At 42.4% G+C, this 26,801-nt stretch overlaps 1 protein-coding gene across 1 annotated transcript; it reads right to left on the minus strand.

The window, feature by feature from the left end:
- Nucleotides 1-1,293: 1,293 nt before the first annotated feature.
- Nucleotides 1,294-26,801, minus strand: LOC5501526 (dynein axonemal assembly factor 8). Its single transcript, XM_032369827.2, has 15 exons — nucleotides 26,500-26,801; nucleotides 23,744-23,980; nucleotides 22,409-23,020; nucleotides 21,446-21,510; nucleotides 19,653-20,550; nucleotides 17,351-18,098; nucleotides 16,336-17,069; nucleotides 15,375-15,605; nucleotides 14,051-14,833; nucleotides 12,756-12,936; nucleotides 11,867-11,961; nucleotides 11,125-11,472; nucleotides 10,659-10,744; nucleotides 10,419-10,488; nucleotides 1,294-3,004 (listed from the first exon to the last, which is right to left on the minus strand). Exons 1-15 carry the CDS (start codon nucleotides 26,659-26,661, stop codon nucleotides 2,933-2,935), a joined length of 5,322 nt encoding a protein of 1,773 aa, XP_032225718.2. The 5' UTR covers nucleotides 26,662-26,801; the 3' UTR covers nucleotides 1,294-2,932.

Consider the following 26,801-nt stretch of genomic DNA (forward strand, 5'->3'; position numbering starts at 1 on the left):
AGAACTTAAATGTGATGTAGAATTTCCAGATAAGAAATCGTTCTTTATTTACTTACAGGGAAAAAGTTATTTTTTGTAAAGCGGATTATAGTTCACTTCTTGAATTAATTAAAGGCAAAGAAATAACATTTTCTAAAAAAGGATGCGACGTTTGTTTACTGACAATCAATCGCACAATTACCACATGATCTTCCTATCCTTTTTATGGGATAATGGATAAACAAACTAGCTAAATTACTAGTTAGGAAAGGCCCTCACATGGCTTCAACTGTTAATCTTATTGAGTGCTAAAAATATGTCAACACGAGTTTTTCATAGCTCCGACGAAGTTTATAAATTGAAGTCTTACTTACCTTCTTTTTCCAAACACATCGTTTGTCCCTCCATCCATCGTTTGTACGTCTTTATATTATAAAAGTGTTAAGATGTGTCGATTTTCTTTCTTGGTTTTAGCCACGACGAAAATAATGCAAAAACTTTATCAACAATACTCTTGGTGTCGGCCGCGAGTTAGAAGAACAAAAACGCTGGAAAAATTAGACGCAGGGTTCCCGTGAGTGTAAATACAAAAACACTAAAAACTAAATTATTGTAAGTTTTGCTGTACCTTTCGGGGTTTTATTAAGTATGTAGCATTCTCGGGTAGTGCTAAAACATATTCTTGTATAATGTTTTCACTGAGGTGACGTTTTACGGAGTTATCGCAAATTGTGCTGGCTTCACGGGCAGGCGGGCGACACCACAGGGTACCCGCGCGATGACCAAAAAAACTGAGTCGCATAGTTATATACCATTTCTCTATAACTATGGGGCTCCGCGTTGGCTCCGCTATCAATTTTTTTCCCTTTTGCTTCATAAATAGCGCGTGCCTAAGTCTAAATCGTCATTCCCACTTGACTTCGTCGAGTGGAGAGTTCCATAACGAGAAGCTAAAAAGATGAAAACGTGACAGATAATGAATTAAGACGAAAATCGGAGGCACGTCAAGAGGAAGTATATATAGTTCATGCGTTTGGGATATTTGAGGAAGCATTTTAGAAGCATCTAAGAAAAGCAATTTAAATTCTTTCTTTATCTTTCCTGATTATTTTGTCTTTTCACTTGCTTTCACAAGTATTTGACTTTTTAGCACCACTTTACACTTTGCGCTTCTTTTACTTTCGCAAGGATTCAGCTCTGTTTCTGATGTCGCCGTATCCTGGTCTTGTCGTGGTATAAAGCAAACACTTCGTTATTGGGCGTTTCCAGTCAAGAATATTCGAGAAAGGGGGAGATAAATCGATAAACAACAAATTCAAAGGTTTTACATTTTATTACAAAGTTTCCACAACTTCCAAAGAAACCTTTCACTCAATAATAATTTCATTTTTTTTTTATAAAATTAATTTAAATAATTTTGAAGACAATAGAAAGTGTCGCGCAACACACGACTTCTGCCGAGAAGTGGGCAGCTTTTCAGAAACAAAAGACTCATGAACACTAGATCGTGGGTTTAGCCCATGTGACAAGCGCAAAGGAAGGGAGGAGCAAATTAAAATCGAGCGAACCGAGGAAGACCCCTCCCTCCCTTTGTGCTTGCTACCTAAGCTAACAGAGGTTTTGTCCATTCCGGTGAAGAGACCCGAGGAAGACCCCTCTCTTCCTTTGCGCTTGCTACCTAAGCTAACAGAGTTTTGTCCATTCCGGTGAAGAGACCCTTGTAAGCCTCCGGTAGCGCGCGCAAGACCATGAACCCTCTGCTACCAGGGCTGCATTGAACCGGAGTCATTTTTGGTCGCTAGAAACAATTGTCGTAACCTGACGTAAATGTTTGCGTGTGTTTTTTATCAGAGAAAACTCGACCAGTTCACTAACCTGGGTACCAGATCCTCTAAACTTATCTCGGTCAGTGACGCTCAGCCAAAATGTCGGACGAGCGAAGCTCGCTTGTCAATTGACGAGAGAAGTCTGGAGCCTCCGGCACCCAGGGCACCTGTTCGCTTTCGCGGGCGCTATCTTGGATAGAGCGAAAGTTCGAGGGAAATGTCGCTTAATCTTAAGAGGGTGCCACTTGATGCTGCCGGGGAAGCAAACTCGTCAGGTTTTCTGAGATGCACATCACAGTGCCTATATTCTGTCAACCCGGCCCAACTCACAACCAATACACGATGCACGATGCATAAAGATGCATCGCAAAAAGATGTACTGCTAAATGCATTGCAAAAAAATGCCTTACAAATATAAATCGATAACATTTGTGAATTGTACCGTGTAACACCACGCTAGACCGGCCACGCAAGCACGCACCCCCCCCCCCCCCCCCCCCATACTCCCACCCTCATTATATGAAGTGGAGAAATTTGACAGTAACACGGATCAACAGACAAATAAGCACACACGAAGTAGCATGCGAACACATTACATCTAAGGAGTTGGTCATTGCCTGGAAAACAAACTGTAGCTAAGATTCAAAACCAATAAGTTACTGCGATGTGATTGTCGTTTATAAATGACATATTTATAAAGTAGACTGTCAATTTTCGAATTTTCTCCCACGGAGACGCAATTTAAAAAATCCTTCTTACAAAAAAAAATATTGTGTATTATGTTTTAGAGTTTGTTTGTTTATATAACCCTTAGAATCTTTAAGGCTTTGCAGAAAATTGTTTTTGTTCTTGTTGTTTTGTCAGAACACTTGGAATGAAAGGTGATATGGACTTTAAGGGGGTATTAAACTCTCATCTCACATCTCTCCCAAACTCCCGTATGCGTTGACAGCGTGGTGTTTTTGTAATGTTATTCTGATTGCAGACGCTCGCCGCGTAACACGTATGATGTAAGGTAGGTAAGATAGATTATCGATCGAACTTCCGTGGGAAGTGACGGCGCAGTACATTGTCACGATGCTATGACGTCACTAAACTGCGGCCTCATGAGGACATGTGACACCTCATTAGCTAGTCTCAATACGCGCCTTTCTGTTGGGCATCAGCTGGTCGAAGAAGCACACCAACAGCCGCCGCGCCTAGAGAGGGACAAACATATAGTTATACATGAAAACTACGATGCCTAGAGAGAGAGACACCGAGTTATACAAGAGAACTACTATGCCTAGAGAAAGAGACACCGAGTTATACAAGAAAACTACGATGCCTAGAGAGAGAGACACCGAGTTATACAAGAGAACTACGATACCTAGAGAAAGAGACACCGAGTTATACAAGAGAACTACGATACCTAGAGAAAGAGACACCGAGTTATACAAGAGAACTACGATACCTAGAGAAAGAGACACCGAGTTATACATGAGAACTACTATACCTAGAGAGAGAGACACCGAGTTATACAAGAGAACTACTATGCCTAGAGAAAGAGACACCGAGTTATACAAGAGAACTACGATACCTAGAGAAAGAGACACCGAGTTATACAAGAGAACTACTATGCCTAGAGAAAGAGACACCGAGTTATACAAGAGAACTACTATGCCTAGAGAAAGAGACACAGAGTTATACAAGAGAACTACTATGCCTAGAGAAAGAGACACCGAGTTATACAAGAGAACTACTATGCCTAGAGAAAGAGACACAGAGTTATACAAGAGAACTACTATGCCTAGAGAAAGAGACACCGAGTTATACAAGAGAACTACTATGCCTAGAGAAAGAGACACCGAGTTATACAAGAGAACTACTATGCCTAGAGAAAGAGACACCGAGTTATACAAGAGAACTACTATGCCTAGAGAAAGAGACACAGAGTTATACAAGAGAACTACTATGCCTAGAGAAAGAGACACCGAGTTATACAAGAGAACTACTATGCCTAGAGAAAGAGACACAGAGTTATACAAGAGAACTACTATGCCTAGAGAAAGAGACACCGAGTTATACAAGAGAACTACGATACCTAGAGAAAGAGACACCGAGTCATACAAGAGAACTACGATACCTAGAGAAAGAGACACCGAGTTATACAAGAGAACTACTATGCCTAGAGAGAGAGACACCGAGTTATACAAGAGAACTACGATACCTAGAGAAAGAGACACCGAGTTATACAAGAGAACTACTATGCCTAGAGAAAGAGACACCGAGTTATACAAGAGAACTACGATACCTAGAGAAAGAGACACCGAGTTATACAAGAGAACTACTATGCCTAGAGAAAGAGACACCGAGTTATACATGAGAACTACTATACCTAGAGAAAGAGACACCGAGTTATACAAGAGAACTACGATGCCTAGAGAGAGACACCGAGTTATACAAGAGAACTACGATACCTAGAGAAAGAGACACCGAGTTATACAAGAGAACTACTATGCCTAGAGAAAGAGACACCGAGTTATACATGAGAACTACTATACCTAGAGAAAGAGACACCGAGTTATACAAGAGAACTACGATGCCTAGAGAGAGACACCGAGTCATACAAGAGAACTACGATACCTAGAGAAAGAGACACCGAGTTATACAAGAGAACTACTATGCCTAGAGAGAGAGACACCGAGTTATACAAAAGAACTACGATACCTAGAGAAAGAGACACCGAGTTATACAAGAGAACTACGATACCTAGAGAAAGAGACACCGAGTTATACAAGAGAACTACTATGCCTAGAGAGAGACACCGAGTTATACAAGAGAACTACTATACCTAGAGAGACACCGAGTTATACATGAAAACTACGATGCCTAGAGAGACACCGAGTTATACAAGAGAACTACTATGCCTAGAGAGAGACACCGAGTTATACAAGAGAACTACTACACCTAGAGAAAGAGACACCGAGTTATACAAGAGAACTACTATACCTAGAGAAAGAGACACCGAGTTATACAAGAGAACTACTATGCCTAGAGAAAGAGACACCGAGTTATAGAAGAGAACTACGATACCTAGAGAAAGAGACACCGAGTTATACATGAGAACTACGATACCTAGAGAAAGAGACACCGAGTTATACAAGAGAACTACGATACCTAGAGAAAGAGACACCGAGTTATACATGAGAACTACGATACCTAGAGAAAGAGACACCGAGTTATACAAGAGAACTACGATACCTAGAGAAAGAGACACCGAGTTATACATGAGAACTACGATACCTAGAGAAAGAGACACCGAGTTATACAAGAGAACTACGATACCTAGAGAAAGAGACACCGAGTTATACATGAGAACTACGATACCTAGAGAAAGAGACACCGAGTTATACAAGAGAACTACGATACCTAGAGAAAGAGACACCGAGTTATACAAGAGAACTACGATACCTAGAGAAAGAGACACCGAGTTATACAAGAGAACTACTATACCTAGAGAAAGAGACACCGAGTTATACAAGAGAACTACTATGCCTAGAGAAAGAGACACCGAGTTATACAAGAGAACTACGATACCTAGAGAAAGAGACACCGAGTTATACAAGAGAACTACGATACCTAGAGAAAGAGACACCGAGTTATACATGAGAACTACGATACCTAGAGAAAGAGACACCGAGTTATACAAGAGAACTACGATACCTAGAGAAAGAGACACCGAGTTATACATGAGAACTACGATACCTAGAGAAAGAGACACCGAGTTATACATGAGAACTACGATACCTAGAGAAAGAGACACCGAGTTATACATGAGAACTACGATACCTAGAGAAAGAGACACCGAGTTATACATGAGAACTACGATGCCTAGAGAGAGACACCGAGTTATACAAGAGAACTACTATGCCTAGAGAAAGAGACACCGAGTTATACAATAGAACTACTATGCCTAGAGAAAGATACACCGAGTTATACAAGAGAACTACTATACCTAGAGAAAGAGACACCGAGTTATACATGAGAACTACGATACCTAGAGAAAGAGACACCGAGTTATACATGAGAACTACGATACCTAGAGAAAGAGACACCGAGTTATACATGAGAACTACGATACCTAGAGAAAGAGACACCGAGTTATACATGAGAACTACGATACCTAGAGAAAGAGACACCGAGTTATACATGAGAACTACGATACCTAGAGAAAGAGACACCGAGTTATACATGAGAACTACGATACCTAGAGAAAGAGACACCGAGTTATACATGAGAACTACGATGCCTAGAGAGAGACACCGAGTTATACAAGAGAACTACTATGCCTAGAGAAAGAGACACCGAGTTATACAATAGAACTACTATGCCTAGAGAAAGATACACCGAGTTATACAAGAGAACTACTATACCTAGAGAAAGAGACACCGAGTTATACAAGAGAACTACGATACCTAGAGAAAGAGACACCGAGTTATACATGAGAACTACGATACCTAGAGAAAGAGACACCGAGTTATACATGAGAACTACGATACCTAGAGAAAGAGACACCGAGTTATACATGAGAACTACGATGCCTAGAGAGAGACACCGAGTTATACAAGAGAACTACTATGCCTAGAGAAAGAGACACCGAGTTATACAATAGAACTACTATGCCTAGAGAAAGATACACCGAGTTATACAAGAGAACTACTATACCTAGAGAAAGAGACACCGAGTTATACAAGAGAACTACTATACCTAGAGAGAGAGACACCGAGTTATACAAGAGAACTACTATACCTAGAGAAAGAGACACCGAGTTATACAAGAGAACTACTATACCTAGAGAAAGAGACACCGAGTTATACAAGAGAACTACTATACCTAGAGAAAGAGACACCGAGTTATACAAGAGAACTACTATACCTAGAGAAAGAGACACCGAGTTATACAAGAGAACTACTATGCCTAGAGAAAGAGACACCGAGTTATACAAGAGAACTACGATACCTAGAGAAAGAGACACCGAGTTATACAAGAGAACTACTATACCTAGAGAAAGAGACACCGAGTTATACAAGAGAACTACGATACCTAGAGAGAGAGACACCGAGTTATACAAGAGAACTACTATTCCTAGAGAAAGAGACACCGAGTTATACAAGAGAACTACTATGCCTAGAGAAAGAGACACCGAGTTATACAAGAGAACTACTATGCCTAGAGAAAGGGACACCGAGTTATACAAGAGAACTACTATGCCTAGAGAAAGGGACACCGAGTTATACAAGAGAACTACTATGCCTAGAGAAAGAGACACCGAGTTATAGAAGAGAACTACTATGCCTAGAGAAAGAGACACCGAGTTATACAAGAGAACTACTATACCTAGAGAAAGAGACACCGAGTTATACAAGAGAACTACTATGCCTAGAGAAAGAGACACCGAGTTATACAAGAGAACTACTATGCCTAGAGAAAGAGACACCGAGTTATACAAGAGAACTACTATACCTAGAGAAAGAGACACCGAGTTATACAAGAGAACTACTATGCCTAGAGAGAGACACCGAGTTATACAAGAGAACTACTATACCTAGAGAAAGAGACACCGAGTTATACAAGAGAACTACTATGCCTAGAGAGAGACACCGAGTTATACAAGAGAACTACTATGCCTAGAGAGAGACACCGAGTTATACAAGAGAACTACTGTGCCTAGAGAAAGAGACACCGAGTTATACAAGAAAACTACTATGCCTAGAGAGAGACACCGAGTTATACATGAGAACTACTATGCCTAGAGAGAGACACCGAGTTATACAAGAGAACTACGATGCCTAGAGAAAGAGACACCGAGTTATACAAGAGAACTACTATGCCTAGAGAGAGACACCGAGTTATACAAGAGAACTACTATGCCTAGAGAAAGAGACACCGAGTTATACAAGAGAACTACTATGCCTAGAGAAAGAGACACCGAGTTATACAAGAGAACTACTATGCCTAGAAAGAGACACCGAGTTATACAAGAGAACTACTATGCCTAGAGAAAGGGACACCGAGTTATACAAGAGAACTACTATGCCTAGAGAAAGGGACACCGAGTTATACAAGAGAACTACTATGCCTAGAGAAAGAGACACCGAGTTATACAAGAGAACTACTATGCCTAGAAAGAGACACCGAGTTATACAAGAGAACTACGATGCCTAGAGAGAGACACCGAGTTATACAAGAGAACTACTATGCCTAGAGAAAGAGACACCGAGTTATACAAGAGAACTACTATGCCTAGAGAAAGAGACACCGAGTTATACAAGAGAACTACGATGCCTAGAGAGAGACACCGAGTTATACAAGAGAACTACTATGCCTAGAGAAAGAGACACCGAGTTATACAAGAGAACTACTATGCCTAGAGAAAGAGACACCGAGTTATACAAGAGAACTACTATACCTAGAGAAAGAGACACCGAGTTATACAAGAGAACTACTATACCTAGAGAAAGAGACACCGAGTTATACAAGAGAACTACTATACCTAGAGAAAGAGACACCGAGTTATACAAGAGAACTACGATGCCTAGAGAGAGACACCGAGTCATACAAGAGAACTACTATGCCTAGAGAAAGAGACACCGAGTTATACAAGAGAACTACTATGCCTAGAGAGAGAGACACCGAGTTATACAAGAGAACTACTATACCTAGAGAAAGAGACACCGAGTTATACAAGAGAACTACGATGCCTAGAGAGACACCGAGTTATACAAGAGAACTACTATGCCTAGAGAAAGAGACACCGAGTTATACAAGAGAACTACTATACCTAGAGAAAGAGACACCGAGTTATACAAGAGAACTACGATACCTAGAGAAAGAGACACCGAGTTATACATGAGAACTACGATACCTAGAGAAAGAGACACCGAGTTATACAAGAGAACTACGATACCTAGAGAAAGAGACACCGAGTTATACATGAGAACTACGATACCTAGAGAAAGAGACACCGAGTTATACATGAGAACTACGATACCTAGAGAAAGAGACACCGAGTTATACATGAGAACTACGATGCCTAGAGAGAGACACCGAGTTATACAAGAGAACTACTATGCCTAGAGAAAGAGACACCGAGTTATACAATAGAACTACTATGCCTAGAGAAAGATACACCGAGTTATACAAGAGAACTACTATACCTAGAGAAAGAGACACCGAGTTATACAAGAGAACTACTATACCTAGAGAGAGAGACACCGAGTTATACAAGAGAACTACTATACCTAGAGAAAGAGACACCGAGTTATACAAGAGAACTACTATACCTAGAGAAAGAGACACCGAGTTATACAAGAGAACTACTATGCCTAGAGAGAGAGACACAGTTATACAAGAGAACTACTATACCTAGAGAGAGAGACACCGAGTTATACAAGAGAACTACTATACCTAGAGAAAGAGACACCGAGTTATACAAGAGAACTACTATGCCTAGAGAAAGAGACACCGAGTTATACAAGAGAACTACTATACCTAGAGAGAGAGACACCGAGTTATACAAGAGAACTACTATGCCAAGAAAGAGACACCGAGTCATACAAGAGAACTACTATGCCTAGAGAAAGAGACACCGAGTTATACAAGAGAACTACTATGCCTAGAGAGAGAGAGACACCGAGTTATACAAGAGAACTACGATACCTAGAGAAAGAGACACCGAGTTATACAAGAGAACTACGATGCCTAGAGAGAGACACCGAGTTATACAAGAGAACTACTATGCCTAGAGAAAGAGACACCGAGTTATACAAGAGAACTACTATACCTAGAGAAAGAGACACCGAGTTATACAAGAGAACTACTATGCCTAGAGAGAGAGACACCGAGTTATACAAGAGAACTACTATGCCTAGAGAAAGAGACACCGAGTTATACAAGAGAACTACTATGCCTAGAGAAAGAGACACCGAGTTATACAAGAGAACTACTATGCCTAGAGAAAGAGACACCGAGTTATACAAGAGAACTACGATACCTAGAGAAAGAGACACCGAGTTATACAAGAGAACTACTATGCCTAGAGAGAGACACCGAGTTATACATGAGAACTACTATACCTAGAGAAAGAGACACCGAGTTGTACAAGAGAACTACTATGCCTAGAGAGAGACACCGAGTTATACATGAGAACTACTATGCCTAGAGAGAGACACCGAGTTATACAAGAGAACTACTATGCCTAGAGAAAGAGACACCGAGTTATACAAGAGAACTACGATACCTAGAGAAAGAGACACCGAGTTATACAAGAGAACTACTATGCCTAGAGAGAGACACCGAGTTATACATGAGAACTACTATGCCTAGAGAAAGAGACACCGAGTTATACAAGAGAACTAGGACATCTTCTCACGCCATGGAAAACCAGACTCGATTAACAATGAGCCGTTTTTCAGATAATGGGGGTCCTGTGGAATTAAAGCGCGAAAGCGAGGCAAGTCGGATTCCGAGTCTTTAATGAATCAGTCTAGGGCGGGCTATCAGGATATCTACTCAAACAGTAACAAGAGCGCATTTGTGCCCCCCCCCCCATCCCTATTTTCTCTACGTTACCTGTGCAGTGGTTCTCGCAGCGAAGATATGCATGCCGAACCTGGTGAAGAGCGAGTTGTTCTTCATAGGACTGCAATCACATGAGCAAACAGCAGTCAAACAAGACTGCATTGTACGAAGTCACACAAACAATACATAGAACGCTCTCTGCCTTCTTTAATCTCTTGTTTGGCACCAGAAGAAAATTCTTTTATGAAGAAACACAGAAAACGTAAAGCGAAGAAGAGATCACGTGTTTACCTGCCGAGTAAGGTGTCAAACGATGTGACGGCGCCATCTCTTAGCACAGCCATCACGAGACATGGACCCTGCTGCAACTGGTAGGCCTAAACGGTACAAAAGGGAATAATTACAAGAGGCAAGGGGAGGGAGGAGAGGGAGGGTAGCCATCACGAGACATGGACCCTGCTGCAACTGGTTGGCCTAAACGGTACAAAAGGAAATAATTACAAGAGGCAAGGGGAGGGAGAAAGGAGAAGAGGAAGGAGGGGCAGCCGTTATGAGAAACTGGTGCAGTGCACATGAGAAGGGAAGGAAAAGTGGGAGGTCACTGCCTCCTACTCTAGGAAGACAGCTGGTAAAAGTGGGCTTTTTAACATCAATTGATTCCTTTAGACAATAGCGGTTTGGATTTTAAGCAAACATGTGCATTTGTAAAAACCTTTCCTTGGTAAATCAAGCTAACAGTACTAAAAGCAAGACTCACCAGCTGGTATGGTTTGACATCAGCATTCAGACTCTCACTATATAGTCGTGTACACTGTGCTGATTGCGTCTCGTCAAGCCGCAGCATGCGCATTCCAACAGGCTGCAGTCCGGTGGCCAACAGGCCATCAACGACATCAGGGTACCCTGGCTGGTTTCTGCTGCCGCCACTGCTAGGAGGGGAGAACAGCAGACTGGGGTGCAGCAGGACGCAGTTGATCTCCAAGAGGGAGGCAGGAAGGTGAAGTGGGTTGTCGGAGTCAGATGAGGGCATGGAGTTGACTGGGACAGCTGCCAGGGAGCGCTTGGTGTCCGGGTCAAATATGGAATCACGTGTCAAACAGGGAATCTAAGAGAGAATAATAAATGAAAGCAAGTCTCTACACATGTCTCCTATTAGCAGCCCTGCCTGATAAGCATCAGTGACTGGGTGTGTATGGGGGCAAATTTTGGAAAGACCTTGTTGAAGCCCTATTTGATTTCTTGCGTACAGATACTAAAATTTGAGCTGCCTTGATTATAAGCTATGCAATCGCCTAGAAGATAGACAATCTTTGGGAACAAGAACAAAATTAATCCACGGAATAAAACAAAACGAAAAACTTGTTTAAGTTTTTGAAAGAGGAAGCAGACTTTATCTAACACTTCTGAATAATGAAAGCGTTTTATTTTATTTGATTTTTAAAGGACAGTATACATCCCGTGTTGGAAGTTATGAAGTTAAAAGCTATCTATTTAAATACCTCTTCCGCGATAAGGTCGATGGTAGGAGAACAGCAGAGCCCATCATGGAACAACAACATATGGTCCCTGACGCTTGCACTGTAGGAAGGGGAGGCTGAGAGAGAAAAGTAAAGATAAGAAAGGTTATGCAGTCACAAAAATTAGATACATTTACCCTAGAGGGCGTTTTTTATCCATTTCGTGCCTAGAACTACAACTCCCTAAGGGTTTAGCTGCTATCTACCGTAAAGCGCGTTTTATATCCGGTCGGTGCCGAAAGTAGTACTACAACTCCCTATCCATGCCGTAAGTAGAAATGAGACCCCCTATGGGTATGGTACCGTAGAGCGCATTTCATATCCGTGCCGTAGGTAGAACTACAACTCCCTAAGGGTTTAGCTGCTACTTACGGTAAATCGCGTTCCGTATCCGGTCCGTGCCGTAGGTAGAACTACAACTCCCTAAGGGTTTAGCTGCTACTTACGGTAAATCGCGTTCCGTATCCGGTCCGTGCCGTATGAGCCTCTTAAGTAGAACTACAACTCCCTAAGAGTTTAGCTGCTACTTACGGTAAATCGCGTTCCGTATCCGGTCCGTGCCGTATGAGCCTCTTAAGTAGAACTACAACTTCCTAAGGGTTAAGCTGTTACTTACCGTAAATCGCGTTCCGTATCCGGTCCGTGCCATATGAGCCCCTCAAGTAGAACTGCGACTCCCTAAGGGTTTAGCTGCTACTTACCGTAAATCGCGTTCCGTATCCGGTCCGTACCGTATGAGCCCCTCAAGTAGAACTGCGACTTCCTAAGGGTTAAGCTGCTACTTACCGTAAATCGCGTTCCGTATCCGGTCCGTGCCGTATGAGCCCCTCAAGTAGAACTGCGACTCCCTAAGGGTTTAGCTGCTACTTACCGTAAATCGCGTTCCGTATCCGGTCCGTGCCGTATGAGCCCCTCAAGTAGAACTGCGACTCTTTATGAGCCACCTGGGGGCAGGACGGTCCGACCACCTCCAGAAGCTTGCCCACCGCATTTTCACGTAGCAAGCTGAGCGCGAGGACTGGACCCGAGGTCAGGTGACTAACATGGGAGTCCTGGCAAAAGAACAAGAGGACTGTGACGTCACGAGATAAGCGAGGGAAAATAGAGGGGCCAATCACGCAACCATTTTATGCTCCCGCAAAAAAAAAAATCTTTGCAAGTAGACTTTTTTTTTTTTTAATGTAAACAATGGTGTAAACAATGGTGGTTTATAGACATTGTCGGAAGACTCTAAAGAAACATCAACTGTCAGGATTTGGAAAAAGTAATATGAATCATCTTGTTCAAGTGGGGTTCAAAGTGGCTCGGAAAGATATACGTACAGCTACACTTACACGTGGCCTACGGTACAATCGCTTTTAAGACAGTAGAAATAACAGTACACAAGAGTAAAAGCAGTGCCTTTTGTAACACAAACAGAATAAATCACAAAAAAATGATGTTTTAAATTTAATTCATGTCTTTTGTATGTCTCGTTAGTATGTATGTCTGTGTCATTGGTATTAGTTGGTATTGACAAAGTACGCTTCAAGTACTGTCTTGAAAACTCACGGCAATTTCAAAGTACTGAAAGGCACGCTGCAGGAAAAATATCGGGGAAAAACTACATCCGCTTTGGCAGTTGATTCTTATGGAAACAACTACCAAAATAAATCAAAGATAGATATAGTGATTTACAATATTTATTATCGAATCAAATGTACTGTCCGAAATCAGTCGCACTTTAATTAAGCTTTATATTATTTTTGTAGTATGTGTATATTAGTGTAAAGTAGATGTCCTACATACAAATTGATATAAAACAGGACTAGTATCTAACTAGAAAACCAATTGGTTTATTTAGATGCTAGGCATTTCTTTTGTCGAAATTATATCTAGTACCCCTGAAACGTAATTAATTGTAAAACTGTTATTCTAGTTAAGTTTTTCCTGTAAAAAATATTGTAAAAATGGAAACGTGAATAAAGTATTGTATATAAACTATCTGACCACCCCCAAAAAACAAATAGGGATTTTTTTATGCCTTTGCAGTATCTCCACGGGACGTTTATTGTCGGATCCGGCTACTAACATAGTGATCTAGCTTATGCTTTATAGTTTCGCCTACAAATATCATGTCTATTGGGAACTGAAAGTGCAAAAAAAAATTATTTTGAGAAACCTAACCTTGTCTTCTCTTCTGAAGTCCGCGTCTCTACAGGCGATCAGCGCTGCCTCCGTGTTACTCAAACACATCATTCTTGCCTGCACGATTCTAAATCCCTCCCGCACCAGCCTCCGCAGTACCTTACCCACGTGGCGCGGTACGGCATCTGGCTTCACGACGCACAGCGTCACAATTGGGCATGGCCCGGCCAGCAGGCTTGAGGTAATGTGAACATCATTTGGCGATAGAGTCTCTACCTGGTCACTGCCACCCCTGTTGACAGGGCGTGTCCACTTCTTGCCCCTCTGCCTTGAGGCGTCTGGGGTCTCCCCTTTGGCTACGCCTCCATGTCGGCGTGGGGGAGGAAGCAGGTGGAGGTTAACCCGTGCCGCGTGGTCTGCATGGAGCTCTTGTTCGTAGAAGATTGCAGTCAGCTGGCGATACGCTATCTCAGGAGTTGGCGACATGAAGAGATCAGGGCAGGACTCCTCAGAGCTGCGAATCGGCTTCTTTTTAGGTGAGCAGCCAACATAGCTATGTATGAAGGCTCGTAAGCGTGAGAAGGCGTTGATGCCTCTGAGGGCGCAGATCAGCGCGGGCCCTGACGTGAGCGGCTTAAGACTGCTCTGCCATAGCTTGTCGCCGATCTCGTATGGGGAGAATTCCTTGGCCTGATGTAGGGACATGGAGGTGATGAGCTTGATGCCCAAGAGCTCTAAGCCGCAGTACACTTCTGCTGTGTTGTGCTCGGGATGAGAGTGCTGGAGCAGGTAGCGCAGGATGTCATGGGCGTCTTGCGTTACCTGGAAAGGAACAGAAAATGTAACACAATATTTACAAGAGACAATCGTGCAATCAGCAATAAACGCTTTAAACATGATTAAAACTTGGTTATTAAAAAAAATGCATTATAATGATCTCCATCCCTCGAAATCGCAAATGGATAATAAGTAGTCTACTTCTATTGCAGTTCTATTGCTAAAAAGTTCATGGATTGTTTGGCCCAATGTCTTTCAGCTGTGGAGCTTCGTGGGATCAGAGATTATAACACAACTTTGCGTCAACGGGCGAGCATTCTCTTGTCAGACAGACGTACGCAAAACAAGGCCCTTCAATCAGTCTAGAAAAACAGTTTTCCTTCGCATAAAATCCTTTGTCACACAACCGGTAGGCAACTGTCACCCCAACGTCACGCCACCATCACGCAACTGTCGCGCTACCATCACGCAACTGTCACGCCAACGTCACAACTGTCACCAAATTATTCAACCGTCACAAAACCTCCACAAGATGTCACACAACCATCACATAACGATCACCACATGACGGAACTGACAGCCGCACCTTGTCTCGTAGTAGCGTGACAACACAGACTTGCTCGAGCTCAGGGTTGGAGTAGAACGAGTGGCTCAGAAAGGCAGCGGTGTAGAGTCCGCCGTGCGGGAGCTGGTCCAGCTTGTGCCCAAGTACCCCCGTGATGTGATCCGTGTAGGGGATAGAGGTGAAGCAAAGCTGAGCGGCAGCCAGGATGCCCTTCGTGGCCACGTCCCGCGGAAGGTGACGTGCGCGCAGGAGCTAATCACAGACAAGACGAGATATCAGTACGGGGAAAGGGTAACAGGGTGTACACGGGTGATGCGCGTGAAGGAGCTAATCACAGACAAGACGAGATATCAGTACGGGACAAGGGTAACATGACAGAGAAGACAAGATATCAGTACGGGACAAGGGTAACATGACAGAGAAGACAAGATATCAGTACGGGACAAGGGTAACATGACAGAGAAGACAAGATATCAGTACGGGACAAGGGTAACATGACAGAGAAGACAAGATATCAGTACGGGACAAGGGTAACATGACAGAGAAGACAAGATATCAGTACGGGACAAGGGTAACAGTATAATACTGCCGCAAGGGTGATGGGCACATGGCGCAATAAAAAGGAATAGAAATTATATTATATTGTAGTATACCCATCCATAACATTATTGAAAACGTTTCCAAAAATATTGCACACAAACGTAATTCCATTTTTTTTACAAGTTGGATGTTTTTATTCAGCAACAGCAAATGTTGTGGAATAAATTATTCGCCAAAGGCGACAGCGGACTTGAATTAAATAAACAAATTAATCAAAAGGTGACCTGAAAGTTCAGGTGCTGCTCAGGGGTGGGGTTTCAAAAACTCAGTTTTCCGGGGTGTCGAGCTGAATAAAAAGCCGACACGAATAACCCCTTACCCAGCCCCATCCTTTGTTTAAATAGGGAAGGGTCACTTATACATCTTACACTCGCAACTGTACCTGATCCGTGATGAGGTAGCTCAGAGCTTGGATGTGATGAAGAGCATTCTCCCTGCGCAGGCACATGACGGTACAGGCCGAGCCTATCACGCCCTCGGCCTCCTCAGCATTCCCTTGCATCTGGGCATTCATGGGGCAGAACACGGCCACCTGGGATGGAGTCAAACCCAGCACATCCCTGTTACCCTCCTTGAGTCGCTGGGGGTGCAGTCTGGCGCGCCTGATGCCCAACAGAGAAAAGCCGCGATCGTGACAATACAATAGTACCTCTCCCAAGAATCGCGCTGGTACCAGTGGGGACAGCACTAGGATGATGGACGTGGGGGTACAGGCTGTTAGCGTGGAGGGAGGGGTGGGTAGTGCAGTGTTGAGTGCGCCCGTGGGCACGTCACACTGACGATTTCCTCCAGACTTGGCTCGAAACTCTTCCCCCATGTCGCACCCGAAGTTGACAGTGTTGTTAGAAGATACGCGACCGCCAAACCATCGCGCCAGTTCTACTGACGCGCGGGTAGAGTTGCGTGGACAGTAGAAGAGAGGATCGTCGCGTGAGTCGTTGTGCTCGTGACTGTAGAGTGCGCGAAGAGAGCGAGGGTCTGTAAGGCGGGCGAGGTTCGTGTCTGCCGGACCCACCACATCTACCCATCGCATGACGGCACATGGGCCGCGCATGGCAAGTGCGATGACGGGGGAGTTGGTGTGAGGTAGAAACCCGCAACAGGAGGAGTCTAGACCTACAAGCAATACACAGAGTATGGGCTTGTTGGTGCTAAGGGAATACGCAATGCCCAAACCTCGGACAAAACTTTTAAACCCTTTTAAATCAGCTTGATAACCTCAGCTTTGATTAGACAAAGTGTTCTACAAATATACGTGCCGCCACCATATTTTGCTGCTTTCGTCTATTATATTTTCGATTTTCTATCGAGTTCCCAAAATATCTTAATCTCCGCAAATGTTGTATCAACAAGGTACCACCAAATTATAATTATAATTGACATCACATTACACTTACCGCTAGAGTGGGTTGGGGTGTCTACATAAAGCAGCCGCAAGCCAGCAAGATCCAGCCCCTCACGCCACACCCTACTGAGCACATCCATCATGCACACCGGCTCATGCAGTACCATGTACTGGGCTAGCATCATGGTGTTCTCACACTCCGGACCCTTGTATGGCAACACAGGCAGGCTACCATCATCCGCCCACACCTCACCCTTGTGAGTGTGCCAAAAGAAACCCGGCTCAGCCTTGAATACCCTTGCCATCGCCTCTGGATCAGGGTTAGCCATCAGCATGCAGGAGAGATTGCGCTGGCTGAATGGTAGCATCATCAAGGCATTGGTGTACTGTGTTATCTGTGGGAGGACATCAGAAAGGGTCTTGGTACGGAGGAACTTGTTGACAGTTGCCAAGAAGGAGTTGCCTTTCCCTTGCTTACGGACATCTACCCGGTTGCGGATGCCTACTATCAGTGAGAGCTGCCCTTCATGCCATGTCTGTTGAAGGCCGATTACATGGAAGGGTATGTTTTCCCACTGGGCAAGGTCACTGCAGTTGAGGTTGTCAGGTACGGGTACAAGTGAGAGAAGCCAAGTAAGCAGGGCAGTGTAGGTAGTGCTGTCTGTGTTGGTTTTACTGCCCCCCTTGCTGCCACTTATTACCAGCTTGCATGGGGATGAGAGTGTAGCCGTGAGGAGAAGATAGGACTTGGAGGAGGAGAGCTCTGGTAGTGTTGCTGGACAATACTCGTAAGATGCTTCCTAGAGGTAAACAAAAGTTTAATATTGGCATGATTAGAGCTAGCATGGTCTTGTTGTCATCAGTTTTGAGTCACCAAAATCGAAAAAAAAAAATCATATCCAGTCTAATCCTACTCAAAGAACATCCACTTTGTTATCAGTTTCATAGCCCTAAAAGCAACATTCTTTGTAAACTCTGGGAGTTTAAACCTACTTTAAAAAGGCATCCTTGTTAACACAGCAGTGGAAGCACAGGTGGCCTAGTGTGTTAGCTTGTCAGCCTCTCACCACAGGTGACCCAGTGTGTTAGCATGTCAGCATATGGGGCCTCTCACCACTGTGACCCAGTGTGTTAGCATGTCAGCATATGGGGCCTCTCACCACAGGTGACCCAGTGTGTTAGCATGTCAGCATATGGGGCCTCTCACCACTGTGACCCAGTGTGTTAGCATGTCAGCATATGGGGCCTCTCACCACTGTGACCCAGTGTGTTAGCATGTCAGCATATGGGGCCTCTCACCACAGGTGACCCAGTGTGTTAGCATGTCAGCATATGGGGCCTCTCACCACTGTGACCCAGTGTGTTAGCATGTCAGCATATGGGGCCTCTCACCACTGTGACCCAGTGTGTTAGCATGTCAGCATATGGGGCCTCTCACCACAGGTGACCCAGTGTGTTAGCATGTCAGCATATGGGGCCTCTCACCACTGTGGCCCAGTGTGTTAGCATGTCAGCATATGGGGCCTCTCACCACTGTGGCCCAGTGTGTTAGCATGTCAGCATATGGGGCCTCTCACCACTGTGGCCCAGTGTGTTAGCATGTCAGCATATGGGGCCTCTCACCACAGGTGGCCCAGTGTGTTAGCATGTCAGCATATGGGGCCTCTCACCACTGTGGCCCAGTGTGTTAGCATGTCAGCATATGGGGCCTCTCACCACTGTGGCCCAGTGTGTTAGCATGTCAGCATATGGGGCCTCTCACCACAGGTGGCCTATTGTGTTAGCGTGTCAGCCTCTCACCACTGTGACCCAGGTTCGAATCCTGACTCAAACTGTTTGTTTTATTCTGGATGCCTGCCTTGACTCGAATTTGTGTCACAAGTAAGTTGGAGTTATTCTTGCATGTTTCTAAGCTTCATTGATAAGGACACTAAACTGGAGGTCCATTCGAGCTGTACTACACTAACTTGAACAGAAGGGACTAAAAAAAGAACCACTAAGGACGCAATAAACCCTCTGGCAGTGACCACCCCCGGTGACAGTGCTTGCAATGCCTACTAACAATACACTCAAGGGGGTACTTGATTTGGAGCCTAGCTCTGTTGTACCTTCTGCACCAGTATAACTGGTGGAAATTGAATAAATAAAGTAATCAATAAATAAATAAATAATATAAAAAATCAAGACTCACTTTAGAGTTTTGTGGGCTAAAACAGTCTCCAAGGTAACAGGTTTATTTATGGTATCCTAATATTAGGCAACCAAGTCTTTAGGCAAACTTACACTAGGCATCCTTGTCAGGCAAGTTTGTATCAGAAGTACAGTTTTCTAGTGTAATCTAAAATCTGACCTACCATATCAAACAAGACAGGGGTTGAGGGGGCACTAACATTGCCAAGCCCCCCTGCTCCCCTAGCGTCCCGTTGCTGCTGCACCCTCTCCAGCATTCCTTTCATGCGCATCTTCTTCTCCTTCAGCTCCTCATGCTGAAGCTGCTCTGCATGCTTCTTGGCCGCCTCCTCCCTATGTTGATCATCAACCCTCTCCTTGAGTTCCGCCCTGTCCTCACGACTTACACTACTAAAAGCACCCTCTATCACAGCTCCGTTCACAAGAGATGCAATAACAGGTTCTGCATTCACACCAATGCTCTTGGTCACTGTTTGTTTACTACACTTGGATTCTTTTTCTTCATTCAAAATCATCTTTTTTTGTTCCTCATTGACATTGTTTTGAATAATATCACCTTCCTTAGTTTCTACACCCCAAGCATTCTTCACTACTGGTTTCCTATCACTTGTGTTAGATAGAGCTTTAGGTTTTTCTACCAGTTCCGAAACTTTCCCAAAATTGTCAACACTTTGCATTTCAACATCTTCAGTAACATCTTTTTTAGTCTTTTGTTTTTTTATAGTCATATTGTCCTCCACTTTGTCAGACTGTTCTTTAACCAAAGTTGATTGTTCTTCCAAAAAATCAGGCTTTGGTCTGCGATGTTTATTGTTAACTGAAGGGGCGTGGCTGGATTGGTGTATATCTCCATTGACACATGTCGCCGTATTTGTGCCATGCTTTTGTTTATCTGGGGAGGTTTTTGTATGTCTGATAACCTGCAGAGGCTGTGCAGTACGTGGGGATTCCATCTTCTGTCTGCCTTGCAATACCTTGGGTTCTAGAAGCCCTGCTTTAAACTTTCTCCGCTGCTCATGCCAAGATGCCATGTCCTCATCTTCTGAGCCACTTGATGAGGAGCTAAAGAACAGGAACCACAATCAATTCATTCTGGTCATAAAATGGCTGAGACATGTATTTTCATAGTATACTTTTAAGATCATGCAATGACACAACATAAAATCTTGGTGAATTTGTGCCTTATCTTAAAAAAACCTTGAAAAACATTGTTTTCATTAATTGTTTTCCTGTTGTGTGAAGCAAAATTAGAAAAATACCTAAAACTAATGCAATTTTCTCTGCCATCATCACTAAGGTAATTGTTAAAGGAATTTTTGATGAGATTTGAAGAACTTGACGTGTAATCTTGAGCTCCACTCACACTCTTCTCAACAAGGTCTCACTTGGATGTCAGCACAACACATGGTATAAGCCAGCCAAAGTGACAAGATATTCAACGGCTTGCCTTTCAACAAGCATACTTGTCCAATACTCTGACAAACACTTGGATGTCAGCACAACACATGGTATAAGCCAGCCCAAGTGAGTCATTTGACAAGATATTCAACGGTTGCCTTTCAACAAGCATACTTGTCCAATACTCTGACAAACACTTGGATGTCAGCACAACACATGGTATAAGCCAGCCCAAGTGAGTCATTTGACAAGATATTTAATGGCTTGCCTTTCAACAAGCATACTAGTCCAATACTCTGACAAATGTGTGCATGGCACTGCTCCCTTCCATTGTTTTACCTTGTTCTCTAACACGCTCCAGTGGCCTCAATTATTTCAGACAATGGCATGCATAAATTTGGACAACTGACACATTTATGCAATGGATTACATTTGACCAGTTCTTACATTTGTTGAGCCAAAGCTTGCATTTGATCAGTTCTTACCAGTGCTGTGATAGTGACTGCACTTGTAATATTGATGACCTAGCAAAGATGTGAAAAAAACCTTGCAGGCTTACCTATCCACGTCATTGGCAAGAACTTTCTGCATAGATTTATAGAACAAAGGGGGTGATCCTCTGACCTGAAAATAAATAAAATATGATCATTTATCACTAGATCAGAGAAAGAAGAGCAAACATAGCGTAAAAGAACTTACCCAAGTTCAAACAGAAATAACAGAATAACAGAATACACTACATAAGAAAATACCTTATTATAATAGAGCCTTTTTGAAATGTCAGGAGTGTATTTTCAAATTGTCAGCTCACCTGACAAAATTTACCTCAGGTACAGGGAAGTGCCTGTGAGCAGGCAAGTGTAAAACTCTTACCCTTCTTGATCTACCTAGAGCAGTAGTAGTCTTGTCCCAATAGGTTCAATTTTTTCAGGGCACCTTATCAGATAAGGTATAGTACAATCAGCAACCTTATTACCGGTAAGAGTATTGCTGGTTAGAATATTGCAAGAAAGAATATTGCCAGTAAGATTATTGCCGGTAAGAGGATTGCCTGTAAGATAATTGCCAGTAAGATTATAGCTAGTAAGATTATTGCTGGTAAGGGTATTGCTGGTAAGATTATTGCCGGTAAGATTACTACCGGTAAGATTATTGCCGGTAAGAGGATTGCCTGTAAGATAATTGCCAGTAAGATGATAGCTAGTAAGATTATTGCTGGTAAGGGTATTGCCGGTAAGATTATTGCCGGTAAGATTATTGCCGGTAAGATTATTGCAGGTAAGAGTATTTCAGGTAAGATTATAGCCGGTAAGATTAAAGCCAGTAAGATTATTGCCGGTAAGATTATTGCCAGTAAGATTAGAGCTGGTAAGATTATTGCCAGTAAGAGTATTGCCGGTAAGAGTATTGCCAGTAAAATTATTGCGAGTAAGATAATTGTCGGTAAGATTATTGCTGGTAAGATTATTGCCAATAAGGTTATTGCCAGTAAGATTATTGCCGGAAGAGTATGAGAGCTTACCTTTTCTGGACTCCTGTCACCATATTGATCAGCACGCAAGTCAAGCCGCCTTGTGTCACTTCTCTCATTCAGGGTACTTGGAAGACTCACTCCAATAGAGGCGGTCCCCAGCATTGCCATTATGCCCCTCTCGTTACTTAACAAACTGGATTGAGAAGACAGGGGCTCTGTCCCAACACTAGAGTCCTGCATCACACCGGATTGTCTAGGTGTTGGAATGATGGGGCTGTCTGGGATAGCCACTGCTTCCTCTGATTGCTTCTCACTCAGAGTAACTAGCTGCTGCATGAGTTCATCACTGCTGTTACTAGTGTCAGACTCGGCCCCTGAGTCTACATTGTTGTTGTTCAGTTCAAAAAGGTCTGTCTGTGGGGATACTGAAACTTCATTCAACCTTCTTAGGACTGCATCAAAGTTTATGTCTTCCAGTTGGGACAGTAAATGTACAGGTGGGTCTAATGGGTCCCCTGTGGACCTGCTAATGGTAGCACAGTCTTCAGTTATCACAGGGGAATTGGTATCTGAAGCAGACTCTGTGATTTTGGATTGGCACTTTTTTTCCAATATGACAAAATCTTCTTCTGTCACTGGCGTATCATCTTCAAAGCTTATCTGCAAAATCATAGAGACAATGTCATGTCAGGATTGGGTAGACCATGTTTTTAAACAGCAAAACCATGTAGGCAAAAGCTCTTTGATTAGTAATAGTTTTAGTACTAAAGGCTTTAATAAAAGAAAAGCTAAGCTTGTGAGTCTTTATGAAAACACAAATTGTGGCTGGACCATTAACCAGAGAGCTCCGTCTCTATGCACTTGCCCCAGTTTTGTCAAGGCATATCAAGATTGGGCTATTTTTTAGGTAGCACATTATACCATGTTTATCAGAGAGCCTTGTCTTTATGCGCTTGCCTCTGTTCTGTCATGGCATATCAAAATTGGGCTATTTTTAGGTAGCTCATTATACCATGGTTACAAGAGAGCCTCATTTCTATGCGCTTGCCTCTGTTCCGTCATGGGATATCAAAATTGGGCTATTTTTAGGTAGCACATTATAGCATGGTGTCAGAGAGCCTTGTCTTTTTGTGCTTGCCTGTTCCGTCATGGCATATCAAAATTGGGCTATTTTTAGGTCGCACATTATACCACGGTTACCAGAGAGCCTCGTCTCTATACGCTTGCACCAGTTACATCATTGCATATCAAAATTGGGCTATTTTTACGTACAGCACATTATAGCATGGTATCAGAGAGCCTCATCTCTATGTGCTTGCCACAGTTCCATCATGGCATAGCGAAATTGGGTTATTCTTAGGTAGTACATTATACCCTGGTTACCTGAGATGTGTCTGAGTATGAACTTTTGTGTCCTATGCTACCCACTGCCGACAATCCACTATCAGGGGACCTGTAGTCCTTGACAGTCATCTCTGCATTAACAGCATTGTCAAAAATCTTGTCATCTATAGTGCCAGGAGAATCATCCTTGTCAACAGACTCTGTTGCTAGAGATGATATGGGCGTAAGCACACCAGTTCGGCTGAATATCTGTGGCTCTTCACTGTCACTACTTGCCTAGGAATATGAACAAATAAATAAATAATAAATATTGTTGATATATATAGCCCTTTCTAGCATGACAAGATGAACGAAAGTGCTTCACATTTAAAATCCACACAAGCTTCTAGCAAACTCACATATGTTTAACAAGTCAAATTCAGCGCCAAGAAACAGAAAGATACTATCAATGTCTCAACCAGGAATCGAACTCGTTTTAGCAGAGGTGAGAGGCCCCATATGCTGATGCAATAACACAGTCAGACACCCATGATTCCGGTGATATTATCATCTTTCAAGCAAGACTGCTTAGCAGTAGCCTACGTGTATCCACTTGTAGTGTCTTCTGATGCCAATATAATAAATTTAAATAAATTAATTTAGATAGCAGTGCATGGGTTTTCTTTTATTCAGCACCCGAAACACGTTCAGGTTTTGTCCTGCAAAGCAAACTTTCCAACATCGCCCTATAATGCTGCTACTTTAAAAGTGCACATTCCTTTATTTTAATTCTGCTAATGTATACCTGCATTCTTTGTATAAGGGGGTAATTGAGAAAGATTACGAACGGTATCTCGTGGATAGCAAGCACTCCTCGACATTCAGCGTTCGAAATGAACTTGAGCATTTAGATTTTTGTGTACACAACACAAGCGTGTACATATGCAGGAGTTGCCGTGATCTGATGCTGAAAAGGAGGAATTTGGTTAAAAAAAACCTAGCCTTTTTGGATAGAACTTTGGAAAATAACTAAAATAGCGGAATTGCTTGGTAAATGAAGACTTCCCGTAGCCAGTAGGAAGGCTCACAAAGACATCAACATCATCATTCAAAAAAGCAGAGATAGCCTTCTCTTGTTCTTTGTGTGGTTTTTCTATTACAAATAAGGTTGACACATCTTCTAAGGCTGAACTTAGGACAGATTTATTGCAAATAGGTGGTAGAGTCGCAGTGTTTTTTCTCCATAAAAGCTTGATAAACCCACAGCGGGAACCCAAAATTTAAACTTCTGATCTGAGCCAATCAAAATATCCAAGAGAATTTACTATGTGGCCAATAAGAGGCTATTATAGCTTTTCCTGCTATAGCCAAGACGTCATGAAACACGATTACTACTGCCATCGCGTAGATGCCACAAGAGGATATTTTCGCAATTCAGCAAGTACACGAAAATAGGCTACTTAGCAGCTGCTCTAAGTGCCATGTCACCTTTCATACAAGAAGCTGCTGTAAAATGAACCCATTCCTTTCCCCATCGTTAAGTGTATTTTATAAGCCAAATGCTATAAGCCTATCAAAGTTTAAAGGACATGATGCAACAACATTGCAAATGAGCACTAAGTGATAATAAAGAAGCCATGATTTTGTAAACTAAAGAAACTTTCTAGAATTTCGGACTATTTTTTCCTATCTAATACACTTAAATACAGAGAGCCTAAAATGCAGACTTCCAAGGTTTTGGCTTTTTCCATAAATTTTCCTTAAAAATCTTTGCATTATAAGGTTGAGCCAAATTTCAATGACACTTACAAAAATTACAAAAGTTTGCATCAAAATTCAAAGTGTAGAGACTATGTAGGATTGTGTGAGACCAGTTGAAGTACAGCTTCCATATTTGCTCCACATGTATTGAATTTATTTAGACTCATGGTATAATCATAAAATGAAGAGAAAAGAATGTAGTTAATGAGAGTTTTTTATTAATATGCCAAGGATGCAGCAAGTAATATATTTTAGGGAAGAGTCATACATTTACTTATCCTATCCACTCTCTTAGTTGGTGTAAGTCATTTTGATAGCCACAAGTAAATTTGTTGTGATGAATGCCACTCTACTAGATTGTCAAACTGCTAAAAAAATCTGAACAAATCAAAGAAGCAACAGTGAATTGTGCTCTTGCTTGTAAAAAGAAAACCTCTCAACTTAGGCCCTGTACCCATGTTTCCGTTTTGGTTTGAAAAGGTAACCTTTTTGTTACAGAAACAGGTATCGTCCACACATAAATGTGGAAAAGATGACTGTAAACAATACAATTTGAAAACAATCCCCAGAGTGGGACAATTTTAAAACAATACACAAACAAAGAAAAAAAAATTCAGTTATCTGTTGTATAAAGCCTTTAAAGATTTGTTTACTATATATTTATCAATAAACTGATATATCTATTACTAAATTCTAGATTTAAATTTTATTTAATATTAAACTTATAGTTAAGTGATTGTTTAGAGCAATAAGTTAATTACTTATATTCTTTTTCAATCATATATTAAGCTCATTATCTCTATTAATTTATAATGCAGAACAATTTACACAAATCTAGTACTTTGGTCTCTTAAAAAGTTTTAGATGAGTTATGACATTCGACAAAATTATGCAGCCAAGAACTGATGAAAGACAGGCAAAACAAAAGAAAACTGACAACAAGCAAAGCATTGATGATAGCGTTTAAGCAAAGACGTCACAAAAATAAACTATCACTTTAAAAGCTAAATACGCCTAGTATCCCTATGCAATCATTATTTCATTCAGGACATTACCTCTGAGGCACTATCAAAGTCAAGTTGAGGTATATTCGCATTAACTTCAGCAAAAATTCCGTCCAAAACAGGCTTCAGACCAGATGAAACTAGGACTTGTCGGCCGGTCCCGTTTTCTGTTGTAATAAGCACTTCAGTTTCACTATCACTGCTAGAATCCATAGCTGTAAGCAATTATGAGCTCATCCTAGTTCCATGCTGTAGTTGAGAGCGGAAACTGTGAGTTTCGGGAATAAATGTCGTCGTGTCTTTCTTCATGTTTTCCAATCTGACGCCATTTTTTCTCCATGGCACCAGCATTC

The sequence above is a fragment of the Nematostella vectensis genome, chromosome 9, assembly GCF_932526225.1.
Source record: "Nematostella vectensis chromosome 9, jaNemVect1.1, whole genome shotgun sequence".
Lineage (NCBI taxonomy): Eukaryota > Metazoa > Cnidaria > Anthozoa > Actiniaria > Edwardsiidae > Nematostella > Nematostella vectensis.

Excerpts from the sequence above, each read along its gene's own strand:
- LOC5501526 (XM_032369827.2), bottom strand. The coding sequence starts at position 26,661 with ATGGATTCTAGCAGTGATAGTGAAACTGAAGTGCTTATTACAACAGAA. Across the intron at positions 23,021-23,743 it reads CATACTCAGACACATCTCAG|ATAAGCTTTGAAGATGATAC; the intron begins GTAACCAGGGTA and ends ATGATTTTGCAG. Across the intron at positions 17,070-17,350 it reads CACCCCAACCCACTCTAGCG|GTCTAGACTCCTCCTGTTGC; the intron begins GTAAGTGTAATG and ends TATTGCTTGTAG.